The following is a 26,902-nucleotide window of genomic DNA, read 5'->3' on the forward strand; positions in this document are numbered from 1 at the left end:
GAAATTACAAATTTAAAATATAAATGAAAAGATTAGATTAAATTATTTATCATGTTGTTATCATTAATTTTAAGTTAATGTCGAATTAATTTGTGATACTAACTCAATTAAATATAAGATAAAAAATATGCACAATAAAACTAAAATGTATAAAAATATTAAAAAAACTTTAATTAAATTTTAAATTAAAAGTTCCATTAATGCAAATGATATGAACTCAAATCTTATCATATGCAATTGCTTCTATTGCATCATGTTTTCAAAATTGATTTTTTAAGAATGACATTTTTTAAAAATAAAGTTCAATCCTTTTATAGAAGTGATTAAATAAGTTGTTATTATATCAATGATAGTGAAAATCTTTTAACTCCACAAATAAAATTAAATTTAATTTTTAAATATTTTCTAAAGACACATAATAATATTATTTATTTTAATTACGAAAGAACATACTCAGTAACTTCTTAGTCGAGCTAATGGCCCAATTGAAGGTAATACTCAATCAATCAGAAACTTAAATAATAATATAAATGTTACATCTGCTTTCAATTGTATCATATTTTGAAATTGATTCTTTTTAAGAATGACTATCGGTTCAAATCATTTTATAGAAGTGATTGAAAATTTCAACTTCACAAACAAGATTTACTTTAAAAAAATTTAAATATTTTCTAAAAACACATGGTAATATCTCATTTATGCTTATGGAATTTTTTTAAGCAAAGTTTTTCAATGCTACCTGCAATGCACGAAATAATTTTCCTTAAAATTCTCTGCTTTAAGCCAGACTTAAACACATAAATATGATATGAGCATTATATCTGAACTTGACCTAAATCTGATCTTAACCCTGAACCTGATGCGTTACAGATTACAAAGATCAAGCGAAACCTGCAAAATCGTTTTGATTTATATATTGTAATTCTCAAAGAAAATCACCTAACATAGCCGGCGTAATCAAACTCTATCACGGGTTTGCTCGATAGGAAAGCTGAAAAAGAGTCTGAACAATTATTGGAATAACAAACTTCCCGTCTCCTTTCATTCTCGCTACCGAGCAAAACCTAAAAGGCTCTTTTGGCAAACAAACGATTCTACTCGAGTTACAGAGAAATTTTTACCATTGGTATCAATATTCTGTTTCCTACTGCCATGGATTCTTCTTTTTGGTTCCACTTCTTTTAGAACTGCTTGTTGAACTAGTTTTCTGCAAAGCATAATATAGAAAATGAGGTATAAGTTAACATCGAGTCGGATCTTTCGGCACAGGATAAAAGAATCTACTTCTGTGCGTGTGTGAGTGTGTGCTTTCGTGTATGAGGATCATTGAGTCGATTATATGTACCGATTTTGATTTCTTTGCCTTTCCCCGAATCCTGTTCTTAAGAGGCTTCAGTTTATATATCCGAACCATCCAATGATGTGTTGTGAATACCTAAATTCAACAAAATATATAAATAAAATAAAGGCATCTTCTCGGTAAAATACTTGAAAAGAGAAATTTTATTCATTCTCATCCATCATGCTATGTTATTTGAACACGGTGAGTGTCGGATATAGTATGTGTTCAACACAAATATGCTCAATTTAGGCCGAAAAATCACATTAATCGTGTTAAAATTATTTTTAAAAGAATAGTATTGGGAATATTTCATGTTCTGCGGTTGTTATTTAAATCAAGGGAAGAAATCAGGATCATCTAACCTCCTCAAAATGAGTGAGTTTAAAATATTTCTTTCCGATCTCTGTCCGCCTAACTCTATCATAGGCTTTCCCATCGGTTTCAACAAACCTGTACAATGTGTAAATTGAGAGATTAAGTTTAGCTGCTATAACAATAGTGATAAAAAACCACATATATATACTCGGAAGTCAGAAGTTAACAGCTACGGACCTGTAATATGAGAGTTTATACATTAGACAATTTAGCATGGTTGGAGTGGCCTGGGAGTCAATTCGATATTGTCCGTCTCTCTGTAGACAATAAGTAAAATAACCAAGTCAGGAAGGAAGCTTAAGTATCGTTGTACTTAATAAGGAGGAATTTTTCTCGCAAAAAAAGAAGTTTCTTTGTTGTTTAACTTTCAACAAGGGTGCATCTTTTAAGCAATGCCAGCACAGAGAACTTACAAGATAATCTGGTTCCTTGATATGAGGAAAGACACCACCTCCGATTCGAACCATCCACAGGAACTTATTAATATCATCACTGGGGTAACCAATGAGGCCTAACGAGGAAGTAATTGTCAGAAAATTAATACATTAAGACAGTGTATTTCATGTGAACAAAAAAGAAACCATACCTCCAAAGACTACGAGAACATATTTGACATCCAAGGAGTGGAAAATTTCCCAAGCTGCCCTTTCAGGAGAAGACATGGCAGTACCAACAGTTGCGATATGAGTATTGTTCCAGGTATTATTGTCAACAATAACAGTGCGATTAGCCATGGCGGTGGTTTGGTAACCATAGTCCCACCATGATGCAACCTGCCATGAAATTCACTTACACAGTCAAACTGGACCCCTTTTTGCCAACTTAAAAAGGTTATAATATATTATATTCAACAGTGAAGTACAATGCTACATGCAAAACGAGCTCAGCCAAGAAATTTTAAGAGGAAAACACCTAAATCGGCAAAATTATCACCAATGAGGAATCAGGGCCCACCCGTTACATGCTCAAAATATCAACATTGACCACACAGCTTGAAATATTATTTTTTGATTAATTAGTATTTATTCTACAAAAACGTAACCCTAAAACTTCCATGCAGACTGGTAAAAAAAATGTTCAAAATCCAGAGAAGCTAATATGGGGAGAACTTACTTTATCATTGACATCTGTATTATGGCTCAACCATGCATAAGCCTCTCTAAAATCATCAAAAACATGTAGACCATCACGTGAACGAGTGGTTAAAACTATTGAAGGAGCTGAATAAGCTTCTGCTGCAGCCCAAACAGAATGAACCTGCAAAGAGAAGTGCAACAGTATGTTAGGCTTTTTACGATAAAAACAAGAAGTGACCAAGAGATGAACATGTCAGGAAATTTCATGCAAAACTAAAATTGAAAGAATTAGTAACAAAGTTTTAATTCCCATTTAGATTAATAAATAATATATTTATATCTTTCAAACAGAGCAACCTTTAATTTTTGCTTTATCAATTAGTAGATTCTTATTTCTTATAACTCTTTCATTGGCATTTGGCAACCTATTAATGCCACTGCTAAATCCGAACTCAAAGAATGGAAGAGAATTTAAAACTTTTTGAGATCATCAAAAAGCAGAAACTGTCTTTTTATTAGTTGCAAAAATTATCCCTTCCTTTCAACATGAGCTCTACAACCAGCTCATAGGAACATATATCCACACAGAATTTGAGACCAAAATTAACTAAATAAATCCTTCTCTACAACCAGAACTATCACTCAACAGTTAAGATCAACATCATCTCATTGCCATAACAGTCTATTTAGTGATGCACAAACTTCTAGAACAAAAGCACTGGCAAGCACAAGCAATTAGAGGATATAAGAGGCCAAATCAGAGTACCACATAGAAGGCGCCCAGCACAACCAGTAAGAGAAGTGAAATCACAGATGCCTCCAAAGGTAAAGCAAGAAGCCTCTTCTTCTCAGCTTTGGCTTTGGCTTTGGCTTTGGCTGTGGCTTTGGCAGGAGGATTTTCCGCAAGCTCCCTTTCCTTCTTCTTGCTTTTCTTTAAGGGTCGATTCTTTGATGTGTCATCAGGTTTCTCTGCCTTTACTTCATCAGTCTGTGCTTCACTAGTATCAGAACTAGTTTCCCCTGCCTTAAAGATCAGAGGCAGCAGAAAAGATATTCAGTCCTGTAGCTAAATGACTTCATCAAATGGTTGACCTAGTATGGATAAATAGAACCTGCTTACATCAACTTCAGCATTGCTTGTTACTCCAGGTAGCTGAAACTTTATTGATCCGGTTAAAACATCAAAAGCTTCGGAAAGGGCAATTCCAGATGTGATGCACGCAGCCGGAGCAAGCACAAGCATTAAGCGGACCTGTATGATTAGACCACGAGAGGTTCTACATTATTCGGACAAAGGAACAGAAGCTAGCAGAGTAATGGCATGAAATTGACTGTGTCCATTTTCCTCTTACCATTACTCCAGAGAAATATACAGAGGTTGCAATATAGAGGACAACGAATGAGCTTGCATCTGATAAAGGCAAAAAGCAGGCCTTCCAACAAGGGAAATAAAAGTTATTGGTTATAGTAGATGAATTTCTAAATTAGAAGCAAAAAGCTACAATAGTTGTGAAAGGTAGAGACTTACAATGATACCAGCTGGAACCAAGAAGGCCAAAACATTAATGTCCATGAAATAAGATGGCCAAGTAGGTGGTTGATGTTCACTAACACTAGCAATGATTGGTATATATTTGCTTGCATAAGTTCTGTCAAAATGCATTAAGAAAATGGAAAGAACTTAAACAGCTAACCTTTCAACAAACTCCAAACTTGTAGCCAAAAAAGAAAAAAAAACTCTAAACAAATCATACAAGGTATAAAAACAGAAAATACTGTTTGCATGGCAAGTGGCAACACACTTATTACTAAACCAACCAAATAGTTTTCTGGCACCTCGTTTATGTCTTAGGTTTTAAGAATTGCACAGCACAAAAAGCCCCTCAAAACTAGATCCATGCCAAACTAAGATGTCAAGATAATTTGAGCTGCAAGGAGCATAAGACTGCACTATCATTGACCACAATTCCTTCTACTTGGCTTCATTTATAGTTTCATGCAGAAACAGTCACATGTAATATACTGAAATGAATTAGGTACTTACGGGTCAAGCAGACTTAAGCTTCGTCCACTCCATCCCTTTGTTGGACTGGAAGCTACTAATGCTATAAGTACAGCTATCACAGCACAACACACTGCCCTGAGAACAGAAACCATGTAAGGTCAATTAGTCCTGCATCTTTTCATATGCTTATCAATCAAATCTACAAGTTATATGGTTTATTGTTCATTGTATGCTAAACTGATTAATAAGAAAGTTTAAATCACAAAATACTCATTCCATTGGTATATCAAATTATGTTTCCCTGAAAAAGTTATGGAAACAGAAGAGAAGGAAAGCTTACAGGCCAACAGTCACAACAAGTGTCACAGCAACTTTAAACATTTTGGGGGAAAGAATCCCCTTGATATAGTACACAAAAGCCACTACATGGATAATAATGAAAACCTGCAGAGGGGAAAACAAAATCAGATCAAGGAGCAAGGAATAGCATCACATGAACCAAGAAATAGAAAATGAGGACGTGAGTTAATTCGGAAATCGGAATAGTGCTTATGCTAACAAGATTTCGAAGACTTCTATTTGTCTCTTGTTCTAGAGCCTAAAAGCACATCTGTGAATCGTAATGTCATTGGGCATTTTGCACAAAATAGTTGGTCATACAGTAACAGCTCCTCAAGTGGAACAGTTAATAACATGAAATGCTAGCAAGAATGATTGACTCTTGATAGTTACCTATACCTAAAAATGGCACGGCTATAACAACCTAAGATTGCAAGACAAATGAATTGCAACAAGAAAAACAAGATAATAACAAAAGCAGCCAACAAATCAGGGAAAAGATAAAGGAAAAACCTTACCAAAAATGATGCAAAATGCTCTGATGTCATCACAGCATTAAACCCCACTACTGGCACCAAAGCAGCTAGTAATGTTCCCAAAACAACCTGCAGCAAACAGTTACAATTAGACTTATAATCAAGTCCAAGTAGAGATCTGCATAAAGATTTTGGTCCTCTATTCAAGGGTGGGAAAAGATACATCCTTTAAAAATGCCACCATCATTAACTGAGAAAGAAGACTATAACACCTTTATTTGTACAAATGAGTTTTCCATCCACAAAGACAAACTCAAGGTTAAAATTAAATGTAATACATAAATGCACATCTAACAAGTTAAAGTATCTATATAATGGATAAATAATTTCAAATATTAGGAGTTCGATGAAATATTTTAATTTTAGCACATTGCCAATCAGCCTGATCCCTACAAGAAATGTTTTCAATGGCATACTGAAAGCCTATTCCTGTTGCTATTGACTAGTATTCCAGCTTCCTTAGTAATTCAGATACTTACGAGAGGAGCATAAGCGATGTACAATCGAGAAGAATATCGACCAGTTACAATGCATAGAAGCACATGCATTGGAATGAGGTTAATAATGAATGTGTATCCTCCCCAAGAGCAGACCTAGAAAACAAAATAATTAACTGAGAAACATAAATAATGAGTGAAAACAAGAACACAGATAAAAGTTAGCACAAGAAGCCTACCATATAAAAGTATGCAAGTGAATTTAAGGTGGCATAAAACAGGGATCCAGTATTTAGGGTCTGCGGATAACCAATAATGAAGAGAATAGTCAGACTTGAAAATACTTAATGGAAGGAAACTCAAGTGAAAATAAATAGCAGATTATTGTCAAAGGTGAGATACCATTCACCAGTAAATTAAACCGAACTATACCTCATGCATTAGAACTCAAAATTATAGACAAATAAAATGAACTTACATCAACCAAAGTCTAACCTTTAAATAAAGATAGAAAGTGAAGATCAAAGCAAATATTGCTACAGCTTCATTGTCATAGCTACCGGCAACAGACCGGGAGATATATGATGGAACCTGCAAAGAAGAACGTAAATGAATTGAAATAAGATGTCATTCATAAGACACATTTACACCATAAGTTGACATAGAAACATGCCATTGCCAAATATTGCCAACAGAGACATGGATACAGACCAATAAAAGCAATGGTAAGATTTACTCATCAATGCGCAGAATGAAACGATGTTCAACCACTGTTGTTCAAAATTGAAGTTTTAAATAGTTATAATAAATGAATGAACTCTGATAATGCTACATATATCTCTTCCTTGATTTACCATGGCTAAAAGAACAGCAGATGTCAGTCCAGCACCAGCACCCTTAACTTCCTATAGAAAAGGCAATAGAATATCAAGAATATTTAAGGCTAATAACCATATAACAATTCACTACACATATAAATTTAGGCATAATAAAGACCTTAGTCAAGAGGTATGTCGCCCATGAAGCAAAAGCAGAGAATATAGGTGCAGTAAAAACACAAACGGTTTCCACAGACAGTGGAATATTTAAAGAATTTAACAACCTGATGCAACAGGGAAAGAAAAACAAGTCAAACGCAAAAAAATGGAAATTTTATACAAAAATATAAATTTATATAGAAAATTTTAATAGAAATAGTTTTTCTTTTCGCCTATTAACTTTCAGGAAACATACCACCAAATGGTGCCAGCTGTCAAGGTCAACCCAGGGTAAACAGTTCCGCCAATCACGCGCCCAAGAGGGTACCTTGATTATACCAAAAACAAGCACGCTTGTTCAGAAATGCTGAACAATAACATAGTAAAAACCTAAAAGTCTACAACCATAAACAACATAAATTAACTACTAATTTGCAATTACCAAGTTCGATCATCAAACCAATTCCAAAATTCATAAATTCCCTTCTTTGTAAGAAACTGAAACCAACAAGATAACCAAATCATCTTGATAAGTAACTTAAGATCCAAAACTTGACAAAAATGACATAAGGGACTAAAGATAGCAATAAATTGAATCAACTGACCTGAGTGACTCTGTAATTAAAGTAAGGATCGAACTCATGAATAACACTCTCGTATTTTATAACCTGAAAACGTAAAAAGGACAGAAGAATTCCAAACTACTAAGCAATTCATACGCAATAAATAGAATCAAATGATAAATTTCCCTTCACATTCCTCTGTCTTATCATCCAAATTGAAGAACATTCAAATTGAACAAAGATTAAATAGAAAATGGACAAAATTTTCAAATATGCGAGTCAATATTCAGCTCAATTTAACTTCGTTTCGTTTTTAACCATTCCTTCGCGGCAAAAGGGGCGAAAATTGAATTCTAGGAAATAATATTACAGATCGATCCAGAAGAATAACAAAAGGACGAGGAATAAAAGATCTTACAGAGAAAAGACGGATCGAGAAAGCGAGAACTCCGATCAGGAGGAGGATGAAGAAAGAGAGAACACCGCCGAAAGCATTTCGCAAGGTGTTATTGGTGTATAGAGTCGGTACGGCGGCGGTTGAGGCCTCTGGAGCCGCCATTGACGGCCAATCAACAGTCCAATGCGAAGGGACAGAGAGAGTGTGTAGAGAGGGGGGTTTGGCCGTTGCAGATGGTATGACTTTGTAGTAGGGAATGAGAGAAATGATGGAATTACGAATTTGCCCTTACCCTATGAAATGTCTTTTTTTTTTTGGGTGTATTCGAGGCATTAGAATGACGATATTAACCTTATATTTCCAGATGGCCGAATGTAAAATCATTTTTGGTAACTAGGTTATCGTATGAAATGGTTTATATATATATAAGGATGCTAAACATATGACATTCATGTTTATTTTGATAGCGGCGTTAGTTTTAATTATACAAATAGATTAATTTTTAATAAAAATAATTAATTTATTATTTGATATAATATACAATAATTTATTTATTTATTTTTAATAGAGTAAATAAAATACAATTTAATTTTTAATATATAAATTTTCATAATACTTTTACTATGTAAGATTATTTAGTACATTATCAAATGTATTATTTTAATTTATTCGAATTTATGTTTTTGTTAATTGATTAAAAGATTGCATCCTATTTTATTAAATTATCTTTATTATAAAATTTATTTTTAATAAGTTTATTTTCTTTAACATTAATCGAAATATATTCATATAAAAGTTTATGAAACTCTTCCATTGGATCTTAAAACTTTTTATTCCATTTTTAAAAAAACCTTAAAATAATCTCAATTTTTTATTACTACATAATATTTTATTTTTATTAAAAAGTATTTTAGATTATTTTTAAATTTGATTAATGTTGTACTTATATTAAATATTATAATAAAAATATTTTTATTACTGTATTAATTTAAAATATTATATCTTAATTATTTTAAATATATATAATAATTCACTTAATATATAAAAATTATCACCTCTAGAATTTTATATATTTTTTTTATTTTTCATATTTATTTAACAGTTCATATTCGGGTTTATAATTACCCTTTCAATAATATCATATTCAATATTTGAATATATGTCTCTTAAAAAGAATATAATATGCTTTACCATTAGACTAATCAAATGGAAGTTAAAGTAATTCACAATTTTTTTACAAAATATAGACTTTTTGCCTTCGTACTTGAACATAAGCTATATGTATATTGGTACGATACTGAATTATTTATTTTATCAACGCTTTTTTCATTTAATAAAAAATAAAATTTAAAGGAATGTAAATATATCTTATGAGAAATACTCATGCAAGCATCAGCTGACAGTGGAATTTACATTATGGATGTTGATATTTTATTAGTTGATATTAAATATTTAAATCTACTACACTATTCAAGATTGTAAGAGTGATTGAATTGATTAAATTATCGATTTGTTGATTTTATTGATTCTATTAGTTCAATTAAAAATCATAAAAATTCAAAAAAAAATTCTAGTTCAAGCACCGATTTATACTAATTCCAAATCTAAACGATTCAATACTATTTTTTGAACTGATACTTTGATTGATTTTCGATCCAACCAACTGATAGTGTTTACTTCAAACATCTTTGGTTTTACCTTAAATATAGATTTATTAGGTATTAATTATTTTTAATTGGTTTGATGATAAAATCTTCTAGATTAAAGGAAAAAAGAAAAGAAAATTACAATCTTATTGTAGAGCCTGTTAATAATAAATCCTCTTGATGTAGATAGTAGGTATTAGTAACTTTTACAAATATTTACATTAACTTAATTTAAACAGTAAGAATCTATTATTTATCACTTGATTATCCAAAAAATATTATTATTATTATTATTATTATTATTATTATTAGGTAATAAAGGTGGACCAATGTAGCCCAATCTTGGACTGTGGAAAAGGTTTTAGGCGTTCTCCAATATCATGGCATACATTCTGCTAGGCAGTCAGGAATAGCGACCGATTGAATATTTTAACTTTCTTAAATATCTAAATCCACTCCATCTATACTAAATTAATGCAACAAACAAACTATTGAAATTATAAAATTAAAATATTATAATTAAACATTATTTCAAGTTTAAATTTCATTATGTTAATTTTAAAATTTTAAATAAAATATAAAAGTACAAAATATGATATTAAACAATGAATTCAATAGGCCATTGAACTGTAACAGTTTTTTTTATTTTTGCACTTAAAAACATTTTATCCATTTTAATACGCCAACTATTACTTTTATCTTATTTTACTTTAAAAAAAAAGAGAGGGGATGACGGTATGACAAATGCCTATTCTTATTGAAGGTAAATATATATATATTTTTTTTGTAAAATAGAAACGAAAATAATAGTTTCGTTGTTCTAAGTACCAAAACCTAGTGCCCTAATCCGCCATTCAGGTGCTAAAGAGAGTATACTTAGAAATAGTAGAGGCGTCTGTTGATTCTCTTGAAAGCCTCCACCATTTTATGCTTAAGAGGATTCAAAAAGTCTCAGCCTCCAGAGTACCGACTGGTGCCAACAATGCATTTTCCCCCGACATCGGGGACAGTGAAGGATAGACAATAATAGAAGCCTTGCATGTTGAAGAGAAGGCGGCTACGGAAAAGTGGAGGCAGTGAGATGTTAAGGTGCAGAAAGATGTTATGATGATGGTGGTGGTTAAGGAGCGGAATTGCGGCCTTTAGTTGCTTGAGTTCTCATTCTAAGAGAACTCGGGCTGTGTCAACTTCAGCCGCTGTTATAATATAATCGGACTGAAAGCTAAATACACCAAACAAATCAAAGAACAATAAGGAGGGCCTGTTGCAGTGCAATAAAACTCGTGAGAAAAAGGTCGGTCGGTGACAGAAGCTGTCATCGGTAGAGCAGAGTATGATTGCAAGATATAGTGATAGAGACATTGGTGAAAAAACTGACTCTTCTTAAGGCTATTACTGGTGCCTGAAAAGGTGGGTAAGGTAACCTATGATCCAAGGCATAGAAAATACAAGATAATACCGATAATATCGAGACAATCAGTATCAACCTGACCAATATCAGACCAAAAATGGTATGTCCAAACGTACCATCACATATATACCAGAACAAAAATGATAAACTCACTAATACGAGGCTAATATGTACCCCATAATAATGCTTCAAGCATATATGCATCATTCAAGAGTTTCGGAACTGAATGACAACCCAGAAAGTCTAATATCGTTATTCGCAAGATAGATAGCTTCAAATATAAGTTAAAACAAAAAACAGTTGGTATAAAGAATGCCCAAAAGATGATTAATATTACATTTTAATCAACATCGGATGATTAAATAAGCCTAGTCTCCATAACCATTCCAGATTTGGGGCAGGCTTCTGGAACCCCGTTTTCCTGTAACAAAAATGAAAACTCAGTAAACTGCAACAAATAAAAGACTAGATATTTTACATGAATATATTTCCCACATGATTGCAAAATACTGACCTTTAAGCTACAACATTCCAGTCAGAACTGTAAAAACTTCTAGGCAAATATGCTTGAATCGATTTGCTCGATATTGGGGAAAATTTGTCTCAGGGTAGCTTGGTAGTTTGGAGATTTTGCCTGCAACAAAACAATAAGTTTGATCATATATGGATTGGTTAAGAGAGAAAAGAATGAATATTAAGCTAGCAGAGTTGAGATTAGGAAATGTGGAGCATTAATCATGAATTTTCAAAAGTTAAAGGCATTAATAAGATAAATACTAATATGCTATAGCTAAATCAAATGCAATATGTCAAGCGAAGGATGATATAGACAAAAGGTTTCACTGAACTCAGTCTGGTAAGGTAGACAACGAATTTAGTTTATGCGAGAAAATAGTGCGTGTGTGAATCAAAATACAGTCCATCAGTAATTAGTGTCTTCTTTCAATACTAACTCAAGGAAAATAATAGTGAAGATAACATATACAAAGTCAGGAAAAAGTGATCAAAAGAAAGGAACTCCATAGCAAACAAGATTAAAAAAGAATTATGGTCCAAGTATGACATAGAACCAGATAGAGAAATAAAGATACTTTACTCATTAGCCATAGCAAGGAATGTGGGATCACAAAAATGAATAAGAAAAAGTTGAAAAACAAAAGTTCTAGAGATTTTAAGTCCTCGAGCTGCAGACGTACACATGGATTGTTTTCAAGATAGACAGTGGTGAGCTTTTCTCTTGAACCAGAAACCGCCTCAGCTACACTTTCAAGTGATTCTATTTGGTTGTCATTGAGCCATAAGTCCTCCAACCTGCAGGTAAATTTAGTCAACGACCAAAGATAAGATAATATCCCTAAAGACAGAAAGGGAAATTCAAATACCTTGTCAAGTTTTGTATGTCATTTACTGATGTTAGCTTATTTGATGAAACGTCTAATACTCGGAGGTTAACCAATGTTGATAGACCTTCCATTTTTAAAATACCATTGTGGCTCAAATATAACTCTTCTAGAGCAACACATTCCTTGAAAACAAAAAATCCAAAGTAAAACATCATCAAAATGTCATGGAATATAAAAGATTTTCTTAGAACGGCATTTTTTAAAGTGCAATACCTCCAATCCTATCATAGAAGTTAAACGATTACTTTGCAAGCTAATCTTCTTGATGTATTTGAGCCCACAAAGGTTTATAGCTTTAATTCGATTCCTTCCCAGCCACAGCTCTTCTAATTTTGTGAAATTTTGCAAATTTTCCATTACCTAAGGAAAGCACTTCACAGCTTAGATCATGCTTGAAAGACACTAATAAGACAGCTCACTGATCTTATACTTCAATCATAGGTGTATACTACTTCAACACTGAAAGTAAATGACAAAAAACTTATGTCAAACTATTACATACCATGAATACTTGGTACTTGCTTATCCAAGAAAGATTATTCAAGCAGTTTATAAACTAACCCGTAATCTGTTCGAACCAAGTTCAAGAATTTGCAACTCATGCAAGTGGTCAATCTCCTCCATCTTAGTAACTTCATTTTTGGATACATAGAGTTCCTTCAGTGTGCTGGAGACCTTCGACATTCCATGAAGAGAAGTGATTTCGTTGAAAGAAACATCAAAAACCAAGAGCTTCTTGAATAAGCTGACATCTGGTACTTTCGTCAATTTATTATCCCTGAGTACTAACTCCTGTACAGAACAAACAAACAGAAAACCCCAAGCTTCTTCATTGTTCTACAAATAATCAACAATGGATAATACAGAAAGGAAGTGAAAAAAAAAAAAAACATTTTTTTACCAATTTGATAACATCGTAAGAGTCTCACTGATTGCAAATTGTTGCTTTCTTTTATGTACTAATTACTTTCTCAAAGAAAGCTAAAAATCTAAACCAAATAATAAGAAATAATTGCAAATATGTGATTAAAAAATACATAAATAGTTAAAATATTCCAAACAATCTAGCATCGTACGGGCGTTAAAATTAAATTGTTTACCTTATAATTTAAAAAAAAATCCTAATATTCAATTATCCAAAAAATTCTTAAATTTACATCTACCTGCTTCTTCTTTTATTCCATTTAGTATAGAGAGACTAGTAACCAATGATCCTAAGTACATAAATTTCATATCTCTTAAATAATTTCTACAATTTGTACCCAAAAAAAAAAAGTTAGATAATAGTGAAAAATTAAAGGAGCGATACAACCAAAAAAAAAAAAACCGAAGCTTTGAAGGGGTCAAGGAAATGAAAAGGGTTACCTCAAGACCAGATAATGAGCCCCAGCTAGAGATCGACTCGATAGCAGCATCGTCAATGAGGTTCTGCCGAAAAGAGAGCTTTCTGAGGTTAATGAGATTCGCAATCCGAGGGTCCAATTTCGACAAGCGATTCGCAGTAAGGTCCAACTCGGTAAGGCTTGACGGCAATTCCACCGAGTCGAGATCGTGGAGCTGGAAGCTGGTGAGATCGAGAGCGGTGGTGGATGATAAATCAAACTCCATCGCTTGATCGTCTTTGTCCGAGTTAGTTTCCGGCGGTGGTTCGGTTTGATTTTGCATTTTGGTGGTGGACTTAGGAAGGTGGCGGTGATCGGAGATGGGAGTAGCTTCCGTCTACCGTCGTGGCGGCAGTTTTGTTATTCTTTGTTATTTATCCTCCTCCCTGATGGCTTTAAAGGGAACAACTATTTTGCTAGAGAAGCGACACGTCGTTTATTAATTTTGTTCCCGTCGAAACGGTGCGGTTAGCAAAGTGCAAGTAATTTGGAATTGGGCCAAGCCCGTTATATAAAAAATTGATGAGTTTAAAAGTTTTATTTAAAATTTTGTTGTATGTTTTTTTTTTACCAAATTGGAGCTTTTATTTTTTTTTTTTCGTAAAATAACTTTGAACATCATTAATCGGTAAACTAAAATCTAAACAGTTTTTTTTTTATTTCTTAAATTGATCACCATCTCTAACTTCAAAAGAAAAAAACGTTGACAACACAATGACTTAAATAAAAACTTTCGAATATTTCAATAACTTGAATGAAAACTTTCAAATAATTTAACAGCTATTTTGTAACTTTTTAAATTAAATAACCAAAATGCAAATTTAATATCAATTTAATGATATTGGAGGTACTTGAAATTTTGCTGATCAAACTCATTGGTCTTGTTTAAAAAGATCGACGCATTAGACAATTATCATATTTGATTTTATTTTATAGTAACCTTGATATATATAAAAATGATACGCCAATGAAGTCATTACGGTGTTGGCAAATACCTTAACTTATTTCAATGTTCGAGACTTATCATTTACGAATGTCATATATCGATTCTCTTCAGTTTATTCTATGCTTAAGTTTCACCGTATATTAGCCCCATTTGAATATATTTATGTTGTTAGATAGATATATTTCAATATTTGATTTGTTGTATTTTGTATTGATTTGATTATAATTTTAGATTATCAAAGATATATTATTTAAAATTTATATTAACATTTATACTTTAAATATAATATAAGATAAATTTAAAATTGTAAATATATTACTTTTTATATTTGGAAGTGAATTTGAATTTTAACTAAAATTTATTTTTAAAAATTAGAAATGAAGTAAAACAGAATCAAATCCTTAAACAAATTCAAAGTTTTCTTAACACAAAACTCGAATCCAAACTTTACTTATGTAACACCAAAGTCTTTACCATTTAAATTAACATACATCAATAAATAGGGACGAAGCCATAAATTATTTTGGGGGCTCGGAATTAAATTATGTATTTTCTTATGGTTATTATCATTGCATTAACTTATACTTTTATAAATTTTAAATGATTAAATTAAAATTTTTATCATTTTAAGGAAGTAGCTTATACTTTGTAACATCAATTTAATTTCATAATCCAATGAATCAAATTTAAATTCAATAGATTAAATTTTACTCGCTCATCTCGCTTATTTAATTTTACTATTAAAATATATTAAAATTGAGCTAATTGATTTGTAAAAATATATTAAGTTAATTGTACTAAGCATTCCTAAATTTTGTCACTCATTTTAAAATAGTCTTCAATTTTAAATATATTTTAAATTATCGAGACTATATTAACTAAGTTATTCTCATTATTAATATCGATAAATGACACACATTAAATTTTTGTGACATAGTTTATATACTTTTTACAGATTTGAAATTTATTTCTTATTTTATTTAAAAAATTCAATATTTTTATTTGTTAAAATTTAAAATTTAAGTCTAATTATTAATAATGTTACATTTTTGTTACTAAATTAATTGGTATGATATTTTAAAATAAAAATAATCATTTAATAGTAATATAACTAAAAATGATATTATAAAAATCTATTTTAATAAAATAAAATAAATTTAACAATATTAACTGTTAAACATGAATTTTAAAATTTAAAAATAACAAATAAAATTCTTAAAACTAAAGGTAAATGAATTAAATACGAGTAGTAGCTTATCCAAAACAATGTCACGTGAGAACTGCTGAATTTGAAAAATTTAAAAGCGTAGAAGCACGTGACACTCTTATTTTGAAACCTAAAATAAAACCAACGCAGAAAAAACTTCCTCTTTTCTATATTTCCCGTTGTTTGTTATTTACTTTCTTTTTTCTAAATTGAACCAATAAGAAAGAAAGAAAGAAAGAAAGCAAGAAAAAGAAAAAAAGAAAAGGCGCCATGGAAGCTATACTCACAGACTGTGTTCAAAACAGTCTCCGCCATTTCATGTTCAAAAACGCCATCTTCTTTTGCGAACGTCTTTGTGCTGAGTTCCCTTCCGAGGTAACTCACTCGCTCATTCCAAAAAAAGAAAAATTTGAACTTTTTCTTTTTTCAGATTTGTTCTTTTCGGTTGGTGAAATGAAAATCTTTTCTGGTCTTTTTAGAAAGAACCTTTTGATTCTTCAATCGTTTACGAGTTAAAGGGGAACAACTGTTCGTTGGATTTTCAAGATCCACTGTTGGCATTGCTTCAATCATTTGTTAATGATTAATCGGTTTCTTAATTTTCTTTCCCGGAATTCTTTTTTTTTTTCGTGTTTAATGCATGGCATTAGATTTTTCAAATTTCAATTCGTATTGTTCAATTAGTGTTCAATGTTCTTTAAGTTTCGCGGAGAATATAGATTTTGGTTGTGGAACTCGATAAATTAGTAACATCAAGGTTCTAAATTCAATTTTCTTTTTATTTTTTAGTGGGTTCTTTACTTTGAATTGCGAACTGAAATATGATTTTTTGGTTTAAATGTAGGTGAATTTGCAGTTGTTAGCTGCTAGCTACTTGCAGAACAATCAAGCTTACTCAGCGTATCATATTCTAAAGGGTTTGCGTCTTGCCTTGTTTTAATTGTTTGAAGTTGTTTTAGTATATTAAATCATAGCCCCTGTGATAAAAAGTTTTTCTTCATATGAAGGAATGCAAACAAGTCAATCCCGCTATTTGTTTGCGATATCATGCTTTCAGATGGATCTCCTTAATGAAGCTGAAACGACTTTATGTCCTAGTAACGAGCCTGGTGGAGAGGTATTGATGATGTTTTCTTAGACAAGTTAGTTGCCTGTGACTTTCACATGATCTGTAATGGTAATATCTTGATAGTCCATTTTCTTTTTCGTTTTTTCTTTTGCAGATTCCAAATGGTGCAGCTGGTCATTATCTTCTTGGCCTTATTTACAGGTTGATCTGAGTTATTTCTTCTTAATCTAGGAGATATTTTAGAAATTTAGGGAGAGACAATATACTGTTGTTTTCTGAAATTTGCATTGATATTGTCTAAAAATTATTCTCCAAAGATGGCTTCATAATGCAGGGGATGGTTATTGTTTTGTGTTGAAGTCCACCTTTTTTCTTGCTTTTATATAATGTTAGTCTCATTACTGGCTAGACAGAGGCAGAAAATCTTAATGGGATCCCCTACAATGAAGGAATTAAATCCTCTATACTTTGACTTTTCCTTTGTTTAACCACTTGGATGGTCGGACTATATTTCAATTTTCAAATAGTTTTGATCTTCACGTTTCATAATTGAGTAATGTCTCTTTTTCAGGTACACAGATAGAAAGAGAAGTGCTATTCATCATTTTAGGCAGGCTTTGTCTATAGATCCTTTACTTTGGTCTGCATACGAGGAGTTGTGTATATTAGGTCTGTCAAAAATTGTTCTCAAGATTCTATATTCTTTCTAGTGCTATGCTATTATGCTAGGTTGATCAGATCCTCAATCTCACATATCTTTTAGTTAATGTCTTTGAACTGCTATACATCATAGGTTCAGTTCAATTTCCGTCTGCTATTACCATTGGACTTATAAATAATAAGTCACTAAAATGGCTTTGCAAATTGCTATCAGTTGGCTTGATCTTATATTCACTCTGTATTTCTCTTATCTATTTATATGATTATATTAGATGCTGCTGAAGAAGCGACTGTGGTTTTTGGGGAAGCAGCTGCTCTTTGCATTGAAAAGCAGTACTTCTATCATGGGTTAGCTTCCCCAAATTTGCATGTGGCGAGTGAGGGTTGTAATCTGGTTTCTTCCCGGAACTTTAGTTCAGAAGATGTCAGTCGTAGGCAGCTGAAAAACACACAAGTGAATAGCCTTAGAGACATCCCCAGTAATCATCATGGAGCAGCAATATCTGCTTCACAGCCCCATAATGGTGGTCCTTCAAATATATCACTTTATAATACTCCTTCACCAGTGGCTTCACAGGTAAGGTGGCGTGAAATTCAAAATACTGAATCACGTCTTATGTAGAGTTCTATGTTTTGATTGGTTAGTTAATTTAGGGTAGATGCTTTGAGGTTACTTAGCTTTTTTTTTTTTTGGGGGGGGGTGTATGAGTCTGATTAGGGGCAACCAACATGAATTTCTATGTATGTTGTAGTTGTCAGGAGTTGTTCCACCACCTTTGTGTAGAAATGCACAGCCAAATGGTTCCAATCTCAACACAGTTAATGCTGATGGTTCTCCAAAGTCAGTGGTGAACTCTCTTGTTCAAGCCCCTCGAAGAAAGTTTGTTGATGAAGGAAAATTACAAAAGGTAAAAGTGTTCATAAATGCAGTATTTCTTTTTAATCCTTCTTGGCATCTAAAGCTTTGTTGAAACCGTTATTTTGCATGCCATTGGTTTCATGGTTCCTGACCATCAGAAACCGAAGAATAAGTAATGTATAGATATAGATATGTTGTCCATCATTTATGTAATCAACAGAATCATGCTCATTGGTGGTGTAACATGGTTTTCTTTATAGAACTTTTGGGGTAGGATGAAATAAATTTTTAGTAAAATTTTGATACGAACAGGTGTCAGTTATCTTTAATTACTTTGATAGTTTGGCACGTCCATGTCCAGTTAGTGGAATCAGTGCTTCGGTATTATACTTGTGCTTACATGTTATACAATATGAAACTTCCTTGTACTATAACTGAAGTAGTTTGTTAATCCTTTTTTGTTAGATTTCTGGGAGGCTATTCTCCGATTCTGGTCCCCGTCGAAGTACAAGACTTGCTGGAGATGCTGGGGTCAACACAAATGCAAATACCACGGGAGTAGCTGGAAATGGGACTAGCTCTTCTAAATACCTTGGAGCTAAGTTGAGTTCTGTCGCCCTTCGTACTGTGACAGTTCGTAATTCTCAATATTGGGCGAATGATAATATTGAAGAAGGTTATAAAACTTCTTATTCATCAGTAGTTCTCTGAATTCTGCTACTTCAGTTTTTTATAAGTTCTCTAATAAGTTCCAAATTGAGATTGTTAGTTGATTTATGATTCGTGGGCACGACGAAAGAACGCTAATTTGTTTCGTGTGTTCATTTTGGGAACCTAATTGTGATAGTTATTTGATTGAACTGAGCCAAAATGCTATTCTTCTTCTGATGAATGGAAACACAAATCCCTCTTCCCATTAGCTACCATTTTTACCTGCTCTGATATCTAGAAACTTTGATTCTGATATTGTTTAGGGATAAGAGCTGAAATATTTGATGATATTCGTGCAAATTTGGCATCAGCAAATTCAAGTTCATCTCCTGGTGATGTTAGATCCCTTGACCAAGATGAATCTACTGTTCCAGTTGGTGGGGTTGTTACTAGCAGATCAAAAGTTAGCAATGGCGTTTCAGAAGTTTTAGGCCTTCTAAAAACCCTTGGGGAAGGCTATAGGCTTTCTTGCCTGTATAGGTGTCAGGTAACTATGCATTTAGCTTGAAGAAACAGTAATATTTCAAATCTCTGGGGCAATGTTCAATGCTTTTGATAATTCTTCGGTCTACAGGATGCACTGAATACCTTTCTAACACTTCCACTTAGGCATTATAATACAAGCTGGGTGCTGTCCCAGGTAACACTTCTGGTGCAACATTCTCTGTTTTCTTCCTCTCTTGATGTCAGATTGTCTCATACCAGGTTGATCAATCAGTCTTGATTTGTGATTTTAGAAATCTTTCACAGAGAGAGACATGCTTTCCGTATTTTATGCTTTCCACTTAGACTTGTAGGCTAATTTAGTAAAGTTTTTTACTTAATTTTGTTGGTTAACTGAAGGACTTGGGTGTTTTCACAAGTCTCCTACATATGTTTTCACAAGTCATTACTATGAAGTATATTTCAAAATTTTCTGACGCAGGTTGGGAAAGCACATTTTGAATTGGTTGATTACTTAGAAGCTGATCGGGTATTTAGTCTTTCCCTTCGAGTGTCTCCTTACAGTTTAGAAGGAATGGATATTTACTCCACTGTTCTATACGTGAGTTTCCTTGATCCTTGAAAAGTTATGTAACATGTTACATTGCTTGAAATGTTGTTGCTTTACTAATTTATACTCATCAGGATGAACTCTATCTGGTTTCTGCTTGCGAAAGTCTTATAGGAAGTGGTCTCTTTCAAACTTTTACTGATTTTCCCTCTAATTTTATGGCTAAATTTCTTTGTTGAGAGTTGTCTTTATCTTCTTGCAGCATTTAAAGGAAGATATGAAGTTAAGTTACCTAGCGCGGGAACTGATATCAACTGATCGCTTAGCTCCTCAATCATGGTAGATTTATCTAACTTTTCGTTAAGTAGTGAAATGGCATTAGCCTTTCTCTTTCTTAAATAATTCGTAAATATTACCAATTTCACTATCCCAAGTTTCTAAAAGCTGTTATTTTCCTTAGACTAATTTCTACCCATCTGCCTTGTTTAATAGCTGCTTTGAGGATTTAGAGAGCAGCTTCGATAGTTAATATAATGACCTTTATTTTCTTTCTGTTTTTTATATTCAAATTAACTTGCAGGTGTGCCATGGGAAACTGTTACAGCTTGCAGAAAGACCACGAAACAGCTCTGAAAAATTTCCAACGATCTGTGCAACTGAATACAAGATTTGCATATGCCCACACCCTTTGTGGTCATGAGTATGTTTACATGGATAATTTCCTTTAACTTTAAACTTGTTAATTCGCACTTCATCCTTTATTTGTTCATTAAAAGTTCCGCCAGAACATTTTCATCTGCAGGTATGTTGCTTTAGAGGATTTTGAGAATGGAATCAAGAGCTACCAGGATGCCCTTCAGATCGATTCAAGGCATTACAATGCCTGGTATGGTCTAGGAATGATCTTTCTTCGCCAAGAGAAGTTTGAGTTTTCCGAGCATCACTTTAGAACTGCTTTCCACATAAATCCACGTTCTTCTGTTATAATGTCTTATCTTGGAACCGCTCTCCATGCCTTAAAGGTCAAGCTACTTTACATACTGTTTATATCTTGACTTGAATGGTATCGTCTTGGGAATTCTTTGAATTTTTCTATCAATCATTCTACAGAGAAGTGAAGATGCCATCAAGATAATGGACTGCGCGATTTTTTCAGACAGAAAAAACCCGCTTCCGATGTATCAAAAGGCTAACATACTGATGAGTCTAGAGAAATTTGATGAAGCTCTTGAAGTTCTACAGGAACTTAAAGAGTATGCCCCTCGTGAAAGCAGTGTATATGCCTTGATGGGTAAAATCTATAAGCGACAAAACATGCACGAAAAAGCCATGCTTCATTTCGGTATTGCTTTGGATTTAAAGCCATCTGCAACCGATGTTGCTACGATTAAGGTATCAACTTATACTTGATCTTTCTTTTATTCTTATCTTGTTTTTCCTTTCTTTTCAGTATTGCTTCTCCCTAGGAAGAAATGAACCTTTGCTCTTTAAACCTAGGACGTGTTTCAATATATTTTTTTTAACCAGGCTGCCATCGAGAAGTTACATGTACCGGATGAATTAGAAGATTAACCTGTAAATCGAACTGAGTTTTCAAGAAGCAAAGAGGAAGGCCTCAAAAACATGCTTGTCCAGAAAGAGTAGCTCTGCTTGTGCTTTCGATTCGTGCTCGAATAAAACGGTAACAATCTCGAAAGCCCATTTATTTGTGCAGTTAGGTCTGATTCACAATCTGAAACAGGACTAGTTTAACAAAATTACTGAAAGTATACATGTATCCCACATAGTTGTAATTGTCTTGGGCTTTTGTAACCATCAATTTTTACTTGTTTTATAGTTTTATTTGTTTCATAACATTTGAGGCAACATGAAAATCAGTGTTGGCTCATAACACCATTGTCATTCTAGTTCATCACGTACATTCACTCAGCATTTTAACCACACCGAGCTCTGGTTCTGATTCCTAAAGTTGAGAATTTGAACGTTTGTTGGATATAGATATCGGATATGGATACTTGCAGCGAAAACAAGTAAAAATGGAAAAATTGTGAATAACTTTTTATTAGGAATGATAACCCTGTTATTGTAATACATATACATTTTGAGTAAAATAGATTTTTCTAACGTTTGATATTAGCACATTGAAATTGATAATGAGCCTATGATACGAAAATTATAAGGTAACCTTATACCTAGACATAATCCAGGAGGACTTCAAGTTTGATGTTTCTCGTATAAGCTTAACTCAGCATGAGTGTCCTTGTATCGTTGGCTCAGGTACGTTGCACAATAGATCGGTGGAAACCTGGTTAGGAATACATGCAGCAGCTCGATTAGAGTTGGTATTCAGACCATACAAGATTATCTAAAGGTATGTTGCTTTGACTGGGGTTGTTCTCGAACAGGGTATCGGATAAGGGTACTAAAAGAAAGCTCGTAAAGAAAAATGAAAAGTCAAGAGTTTTGAGATGGACTTCAATCCATATTATCTATAATTAGAACACTTTTGACAATAACACTTACTTGGGAGGATTGTTTTCGGACTTGCAAGTGGGTAAACATTCGACAAGACAGTCATGACTCGGCTCAACAAAGTATGCAATCTGTAATCAGAAACAACAGACATAAACCATAGTTATATGTTATGTTATATGCTGTTGATATATGCTATGTTTATCAGATTTCGATACAAGTGTCAAATACATGTGCTCAACAAAGATATGAATTTGGAGGTTATAACTCTACACCAATGTTCTAATACAACATACATCTTATGTAGGTATTTCAAGAAGAATAAAGAACTTAGCGACATAAGACATACATCAGATCGAAAAGCATCAGATTGAATACGAACAAGTACATCAAAAATAGATATATAACAAGCACAAAAGTCAGACTTGATACGTAAATAGCAGTTATGATGGGATGAATATATATTGAAGCAACCTGATATAATGACATGACAATAATGAATCATGGAAAGGCAGCAATGGCTCTTAAAACATGGATGACAAAAATTGGGTTAATGAAGGTAAGGAGCCTTACAGAATATCTCTCCTGACCATTCCCCAAAACTCGGTGCAAAGTGGACCTGGGTACATTTGAACACCAAGTATTTAGTCACAAAGTAAGAAACCAAGGAAAATACAGCAACATATGCCCTAGATCAATGGAGATGCGGCCTTGGATAACGGATTTACACTTATCATGACGATAATACGAGTCATATATCATAATATAGTTTACCACAGAAAGTGGCTTACTTGAATATACAGTTGCTCCAGCGTTCAAGCATGTCCCCAAGATTGACTATAAAAGCTCTGTAAAAAAATGAAAAGTTTTAAGCATGTCATCAGCAAAGTAACCCAAAAAGCTTGAATCTCAGCAAGCCATTAGCAACTAACCCTTTTACCGGTGCTACATACTCCCATATCTGAGGTTTTGCATCTTTATCTTTGCATATCTGCCAAAAACCGTAATAAACTTTATGTTAACTAGTCAAATGTGAAGAATAAAGGTAATAGAATCACATGTTTAAGGAAAATGTTCATACTTGCAGACCCATCACAGCATCTGTTGCCAAAAGCGTAATCAATCCATAATCAGAATGTGCTCCAGCTCCATATATTCCTTTTGATGGATCAGAAACTTGACCTGAAAAGCATATGAAATTCATATAATGAGTTAAAATCAACCGTGCAAATACTTCGAGATGAAAATAAGAGCAATCCCATGATCTTTCCACCACCTCCATAGTGTAGTAACCGCAAGGTGGCAATAGGCTTCCCGAGCATCTCAGGCTTATCAAAAAAATCAACCTCTAAGCCAAGTGCAAGCGCTATGATCCTTGCAACTGCTTTTGCCACCTCCCTGGTTTACACATTATAAACAAAAACAAAATCTTATTAGCTTATTTTTTTGCATACGTTACCACGAAATCACACAAAGCTACTTAAATAACATACTAGCTTATAAACTTACAATGCCTGGTGATGGAATCTTTCCATAGTTTGCCTCCATCCAGGCAAAAGACCTAATCAAAAACCAAAAAAATGTCCCAAGAATATCAGGGAAAATTTTTCTTTAAACCACGTCTTGCAAGACACACCAATCAACAAAAATCCAATATGGTTACCATCTTCAGGCCAAACATTTGGTCCATAAAACGGCTTCTCCGCTTCAGGATCATCTTCGGGTACTTCCACACCTATGTAATACCCCTCTTTGTAGTCTCCTACTACCTCACAAGCGAAAAAAAAGCTCAGTACTTTAGTTGAACTATTTCATTAATGATCAATATGAAAGGAAAACCAAACATATATAAATAGTCCTGTAAAGGGGAACTTTGTCCCTTGACTCTGTCGAAAGCGAGGCGGAGTTGATCAAGTGATAGTACTTATTCCCGTTGATGCCATTCAAGGCTTGGGTTCAAACCCTACCAATAGCAAACGGGTTGCTGTGCAACATGAACAGCCTGATCTAACTAGGCGCTCTCACTCTATAAACCCGCCTCTGGCTCGAGTTCTTGACAGAATAAAGGGGCAAAACTCCATCTGAACTTAAGGACAATATTGACACGTTGAAGGGTACAACGGGTTCGCAAAAACTTCTCCGGAAGGAACCAACTTGATTCTCAAATAGTATATAATCAGTAAGAAGAAAGAATTGCTAACCATGAACTTGATTATCAGGGTCAAGAAGCTCATCAAGCACTGGGGTGTATCCTCTGTGTTTTTCATTCCTCAAAACTTTCATTTTCTCATTTAATGGCAATTCAAAAAAGCTCTTGCTTTGACCAAATACTTCATCCATGAATTCCTGGCTTATCCCATGGTTTACCACATAGAAAAACCCACAATCTAAACAAGCCTAAAAAATTCACCAAATTTCCAACACATTAATTCTGGGTTTATCTTCAAAATCATCAATATATATATATAACCAACTTCAAAACCATAACAAAAATTTAAAAAAAAAAAACCTTAAATCCCAATGAAAAATACAATAACAACAGAAAAAAATTATTGAGAGGGAAACAAAAACCTGCTTTAGTAAAGAGACAGATTGATGAATATCAGGATTAGAAAGATCGATGCAATTGAGAGTTGACACTTTGAGAAGAGTTTCATTTCCATTCTGGCACTGATTCTCCATTTTCTTTTTCCTTTTATTTTTTGCTTGGCGTAGCTTTAATTTGCTGTTTCGATTGTTAAAGGCCTCAAGTTCCTAAATTCGAGAGGAGAATTTAATTTAATTTATAGGGGATGAATCCAGAAAGACCAAAGACAACTTTCTGGGTGTGTCGATTCCATAACACGACAATGCTACAGCAGCTACACATGACACGAAACAAAAATGGTTTTTTTAGTTTATATGGATCCCGAAAATGCCGAACACACAATACGAAAATAAAAGGACAAAAGAAGACTCATAGAACATGATTACTGCAAATGAAGAGAAAAAAAAGGCTGAACCTTTCTTTTCTTTTTCTATTTTTCATTATTTTAGTTATAAATAAAAATTATAATTCATAAATGGGTTATTATATACCTATTTATACTTATTAGTGCAAAATACATAAGTTCATTAAATTTTTAACAATTTTATGTTTTGGTCCCTTAATTTCAAAAAATTATAAAACGGTTACGAACTATTTGAATATTTGTATTTTGATAGATATAGAAAATAGATACACAAAGAGAAAATTATGAGACTCGAATGTTTTCATATCAACTTTTTTATATAAATTTGTTACATAAATATTTTCATTTACATTGACATATGTGAATTGTCAAAATGATTAAAATATAAAATCAGGGCAAATCTAAGAGGGCTGGTAGGACCTCGACCCTCCTAAAATGAAAATATTTCTATTTAGGCCCTTTGTAATTTATAAAATTTTAATTAGTAATGATAAAATTACAGTTTGACCCTCAAAATAATATAAAATTATTTTAATCTTTTAAAAATTATAAAAATATAAATAATGTATATAATACAAAATGCTATGGTTATAATATTGAGAGAGAAGAAAATGACTGTATTATTCAAAGAGGAACTTTAATCATTATTTAACCAACTTTTAGTAAATATTTAAAAGTTATATAAATATAAATAATTTAAATATGATTTTGATAAGTGTAATTTAAATAAATTATAATACTAAATGAATATATGTGGATCAACTATAGATATTTTAAATTTTATATAAAAATTATTAATATATTAAAATTTTATACAAATAAAAGAGATTTTAAAATAATAATCTTTTATATATATGATCGCTAGCTAAAAAGTTTTTCTCTTTTCCTGTTATCTTTTAAGATGCTACATTGACCCAAGAAAAGAGCAACTTTTATAAGATGCTAAAGATACATGCTTGATTATTTGTGTGATTAAATTAGTAATTTTTACTCTTATTTTAGACCTGAAAGAATATTTTTAATTATTATGCATTTAAAATTAATATATTTATTTAAGTAGTAAAAATAGATTTAATAATAAATTAGGCTTAAGTGAATTTCACTCAGAGTTATTTATGATTAGGTCGGTATAAAGATCTGTCCG

General features: G+C 32.7%; 4 protein-coding genes across 6 annotated transcripts; 1 reads left to right on the forward strand and 3 right to left on the reverse strand.

The window, feature by feature from the left end:
- Positions 1-757: 757 nt before the first annotated feature.
- On the reverse strand, positions 758-8,368 carry LOC108464369 (dolichyl-diphosphooligosaccharide--protein glycosyltransferase subunit STT3A-like). Its single transcript, XM_017764645.2, has 23 exons — positions 8,069-8,368; positions 7,693-7,755; positions 7,530-7,585; positions 7,344-7,415; positions 7,107-7,212; positions 6,965-7,015; positions 6,606-6,701; positions 6,350-6,409; positions 6,153-6,266; positions 5,656-5,742; positions 5,139-5,242; positions 4,838-4,933; positions 4,322-4,442; positions 4,146-4,226; positions 3,914-4,045; positions 3,560-3,817; positions 2,831-2,974; positions 2,304-2,490; positions 2,131-2,228; positions 1,895-1,974; positions 1,705-1,792; positions 1,346-1,435; positions 758-1,207 (listed from the first exon to the last, which is right to left on the reverse strand). The coding sequence occupies exons 1-23, from the start codon at positions 8,207-8,209 to the stop codon at positions 1,145-1,147; spliced, it is 2,388 nt and encodes a 795-aa protein (XP_017620134.1). The 5' UTR covers positions 8,210-8,368; the 3' UTR covers positions 758-1,144.
- A 2,839-nt stretch (positions 8,369-11,207) lies between these two features.
- LOC108461459 (protein phosphatase 1 regulatory inhibitor subunit PPP1R7 homolog) lies at positions 11,208-14,343 on the reverse strand. The gene is made up of 7 exons (XM_017761311.2): positions 13,873-14,343; positions 13,069-13,299; positions 12,721-12,867; positions 12,487-12,629; positions 12,301-12,415; positions 11,619-11,738; positions 11,208-11,525 (listed from the first exon to the last, which is right to left on the reverse strand). Exons 1-6 carry the CDS (start codon positions 14,170-14,172, stop codon positions 11,658-11,660), a joined length of 1,017 nt encoding a protein of 338 aa, XP_017616800.1. The 5' UTR covers positions 14,173-14,343; the 3' UTR covers positions 11,208-11,525; positions 11,619-11,657.
- A 1,887-nt stretch (positions 14,344-16,230) lies between these two features.
- On the forward strand, positions 16,231-23,079 carry LOC108461205 (cell division cycle protein 27 homolog B-like). Its single transcript, XM_017760955.2, has 17 exons — positions 16,231-16,417; positions 16,887-16,959; positions 17,050-17,159; positions 17,266-17,312; positions 17,683-17,780; positions 18,044-18,348; positions 18,524-18,679; positions 19,096-19,306; positions 19,605-19,828; positions 19,916-19,981; positions 20,267-20,386; positions 20,598-20,674; positions 20,916-21,035; positions 21,138-21,357; positions 21,446-21,727; positions 21,863-22,016; positions 22,613-23,079. The coding sequence occupies exons 1-16, from the start codon at positions 16,313-16,315 to the stop codon at positions 21,905-21,907; spliced, it is 2,259 nt and encodes a 752-aa protein (XP_017616444.1). The 5' UTR covers positions 16,231-16,312; the 3' UTR covers positions 21,908-22,016; positions 22,613-23,079.
- On the reverse strand, positions 22,373-25,842 carry LOC108461206 (2-oxoglutarate-Fe(II) type oxidoreductase hxnY-like). Of its 3 annotated transcripts, none has more exons than XM_017760956.2 (11): positions 25,379-25,842; positions 25,009-25,204; positions 24,471-24,572; positions 24,317-24,368; positions 24,084-24,205; positions 23,889-23,989; positions 23,740-23,798; positions 23,599-23,655; positions 23,381-23,426; positions 22,859-22,938; positions 22,373-22,640 (listed from the first exon to the last, which is right to left on the reverse strand). In XM_017760956.2, exons 1-11 carry the CDS (start codon positions 25,487-25,489, stop codon positions 22,550-22,552), a joined length of 1,017 nt encoding a protein of 338 aa, XP_017616445.1. In that variant the 5' UTR covers positions 25,490-25,842; the 3' UTR covers positions 22,373-22,549. The 3 variants fall into 3 exon arrangements, with proteins under 3 accessions (XP_017616445.1, XP_017616446.1, XP_052880387.1); XM_017760957.2 differs by having other exon boundaries at positions 24,471-24,569; positions 25,379-25,813; XM_053024427.1 differs by lacking the exon at positions 25,379-25,842 and having other exon boundaries at positions 24,471-24,576; positions 25,009-25,203.
- Positions 25,843-26,902: the final 1,060 nt, after the last annotated feature.

Source organism: Gossypium arboreum, chromosome 13 (assembly GCF_025698485.1).
Source record: "Gossypium arboreum isolate Shixiya-1 chromosome 13, ASM2569848v2, whole genome shotgun sequence".
In the NCBI taxonomy this organism is placed as follows: Eukaryota; Viridiplantae; Streptophyta; class Magnoliopsida; order Malvales; family Malvaceae; genus Gossypium; species Gossypium arboreum.

Excerpts from the sequence above, each read along its gene's own strand:
- LOC108464369 (XM_017764645.2), bottom strand. The coding sequence starts at position 8,209 with ATGGCGGCTCCAGAGGCCTCAACCGCCGCCGTACCGACTCTATACACC. Across the intron at positions 5,243-5,655 it reads AGCATTTTGCATCATTTTTG|GTTTTCATTATTATCCATGT; the intron begins GTAAGGTTTTTC and ends TCCCCTCTGCAG. Across the intron at positions 1,208-1,345 it reads AGGCAAAGAAATCAAAATCG|AAAACTAGTTCAACAAGCAG; the intron begins GTACATATAATC and ends TATGCTTTGCAG.
- LOC108461459 (XM_017761311.2), bottom strand. The coding sequence starts at position 14,172 with ATGCAAAATCAAACCGAACCACCGCCGGAAACTAACTCGGACAAAGAC. Across the intron at positions 13,300-13,872 it reads GCTCATTATCTGGTCTTGAG|GAGTTAGTACTCAGGGATAA; the intron begins GTAACCCTTTTC and ends TGTTCTGTACAG. Across the intron at positions 11,739-12,300 it reads ATCTTGAAAACAATCCATGT|GCAAAATCTCCAAACTACCA; the intron begins GTACGTCTGCAG and ends GTTTTGTTGCAG.
- LOC108461205 (XM_017760955.2), top strand. The coding sequence starts at position 16,313 with ATGGAAGCTATACTCACAGACTGTGTTCAAAACAGTCTCCGCCATTTC. Across the intron at positions 18,349-18,523 it reads CTTCACCAGTGGCTTCACAG|TTGTCAGGAGTTGTTCCACC; the intron begins GTAAGGTGGCGT and ends TGTATGTTGTAG. Across the intron at positions 19,982-20,266 it reads CAAGCTGGGTGCTGTCCCAG|GTTGGGAAAGCACATTTTGA; the intron begins GTAACACTTCTG and ends TTTCTGACGCAG.
- LOC108461206 (XM_017760956.2), bottom strand. The coding sequence starts at position 25,489 with ATGGAGAATCAGTGCCAGAATGGAAATGAAACTCTTCTCAAAGTGTCA. Across the intron at positions 24,206-24,316 it reads AGATTCCATCACCAGGCATT|GGAGGTGGCAAAAGCAGTTG; the intron begins GTAAGTTTATAA and ends TGTGTAAACCAG. Across the intron at positions 22,939-23,380 it reads ATGGTCAGGAGAGATATTCT|ATTGCATACTTTGTTGAGCC; the intron begins GTAAGGCTCCTT and ends TTCTGATTACAG.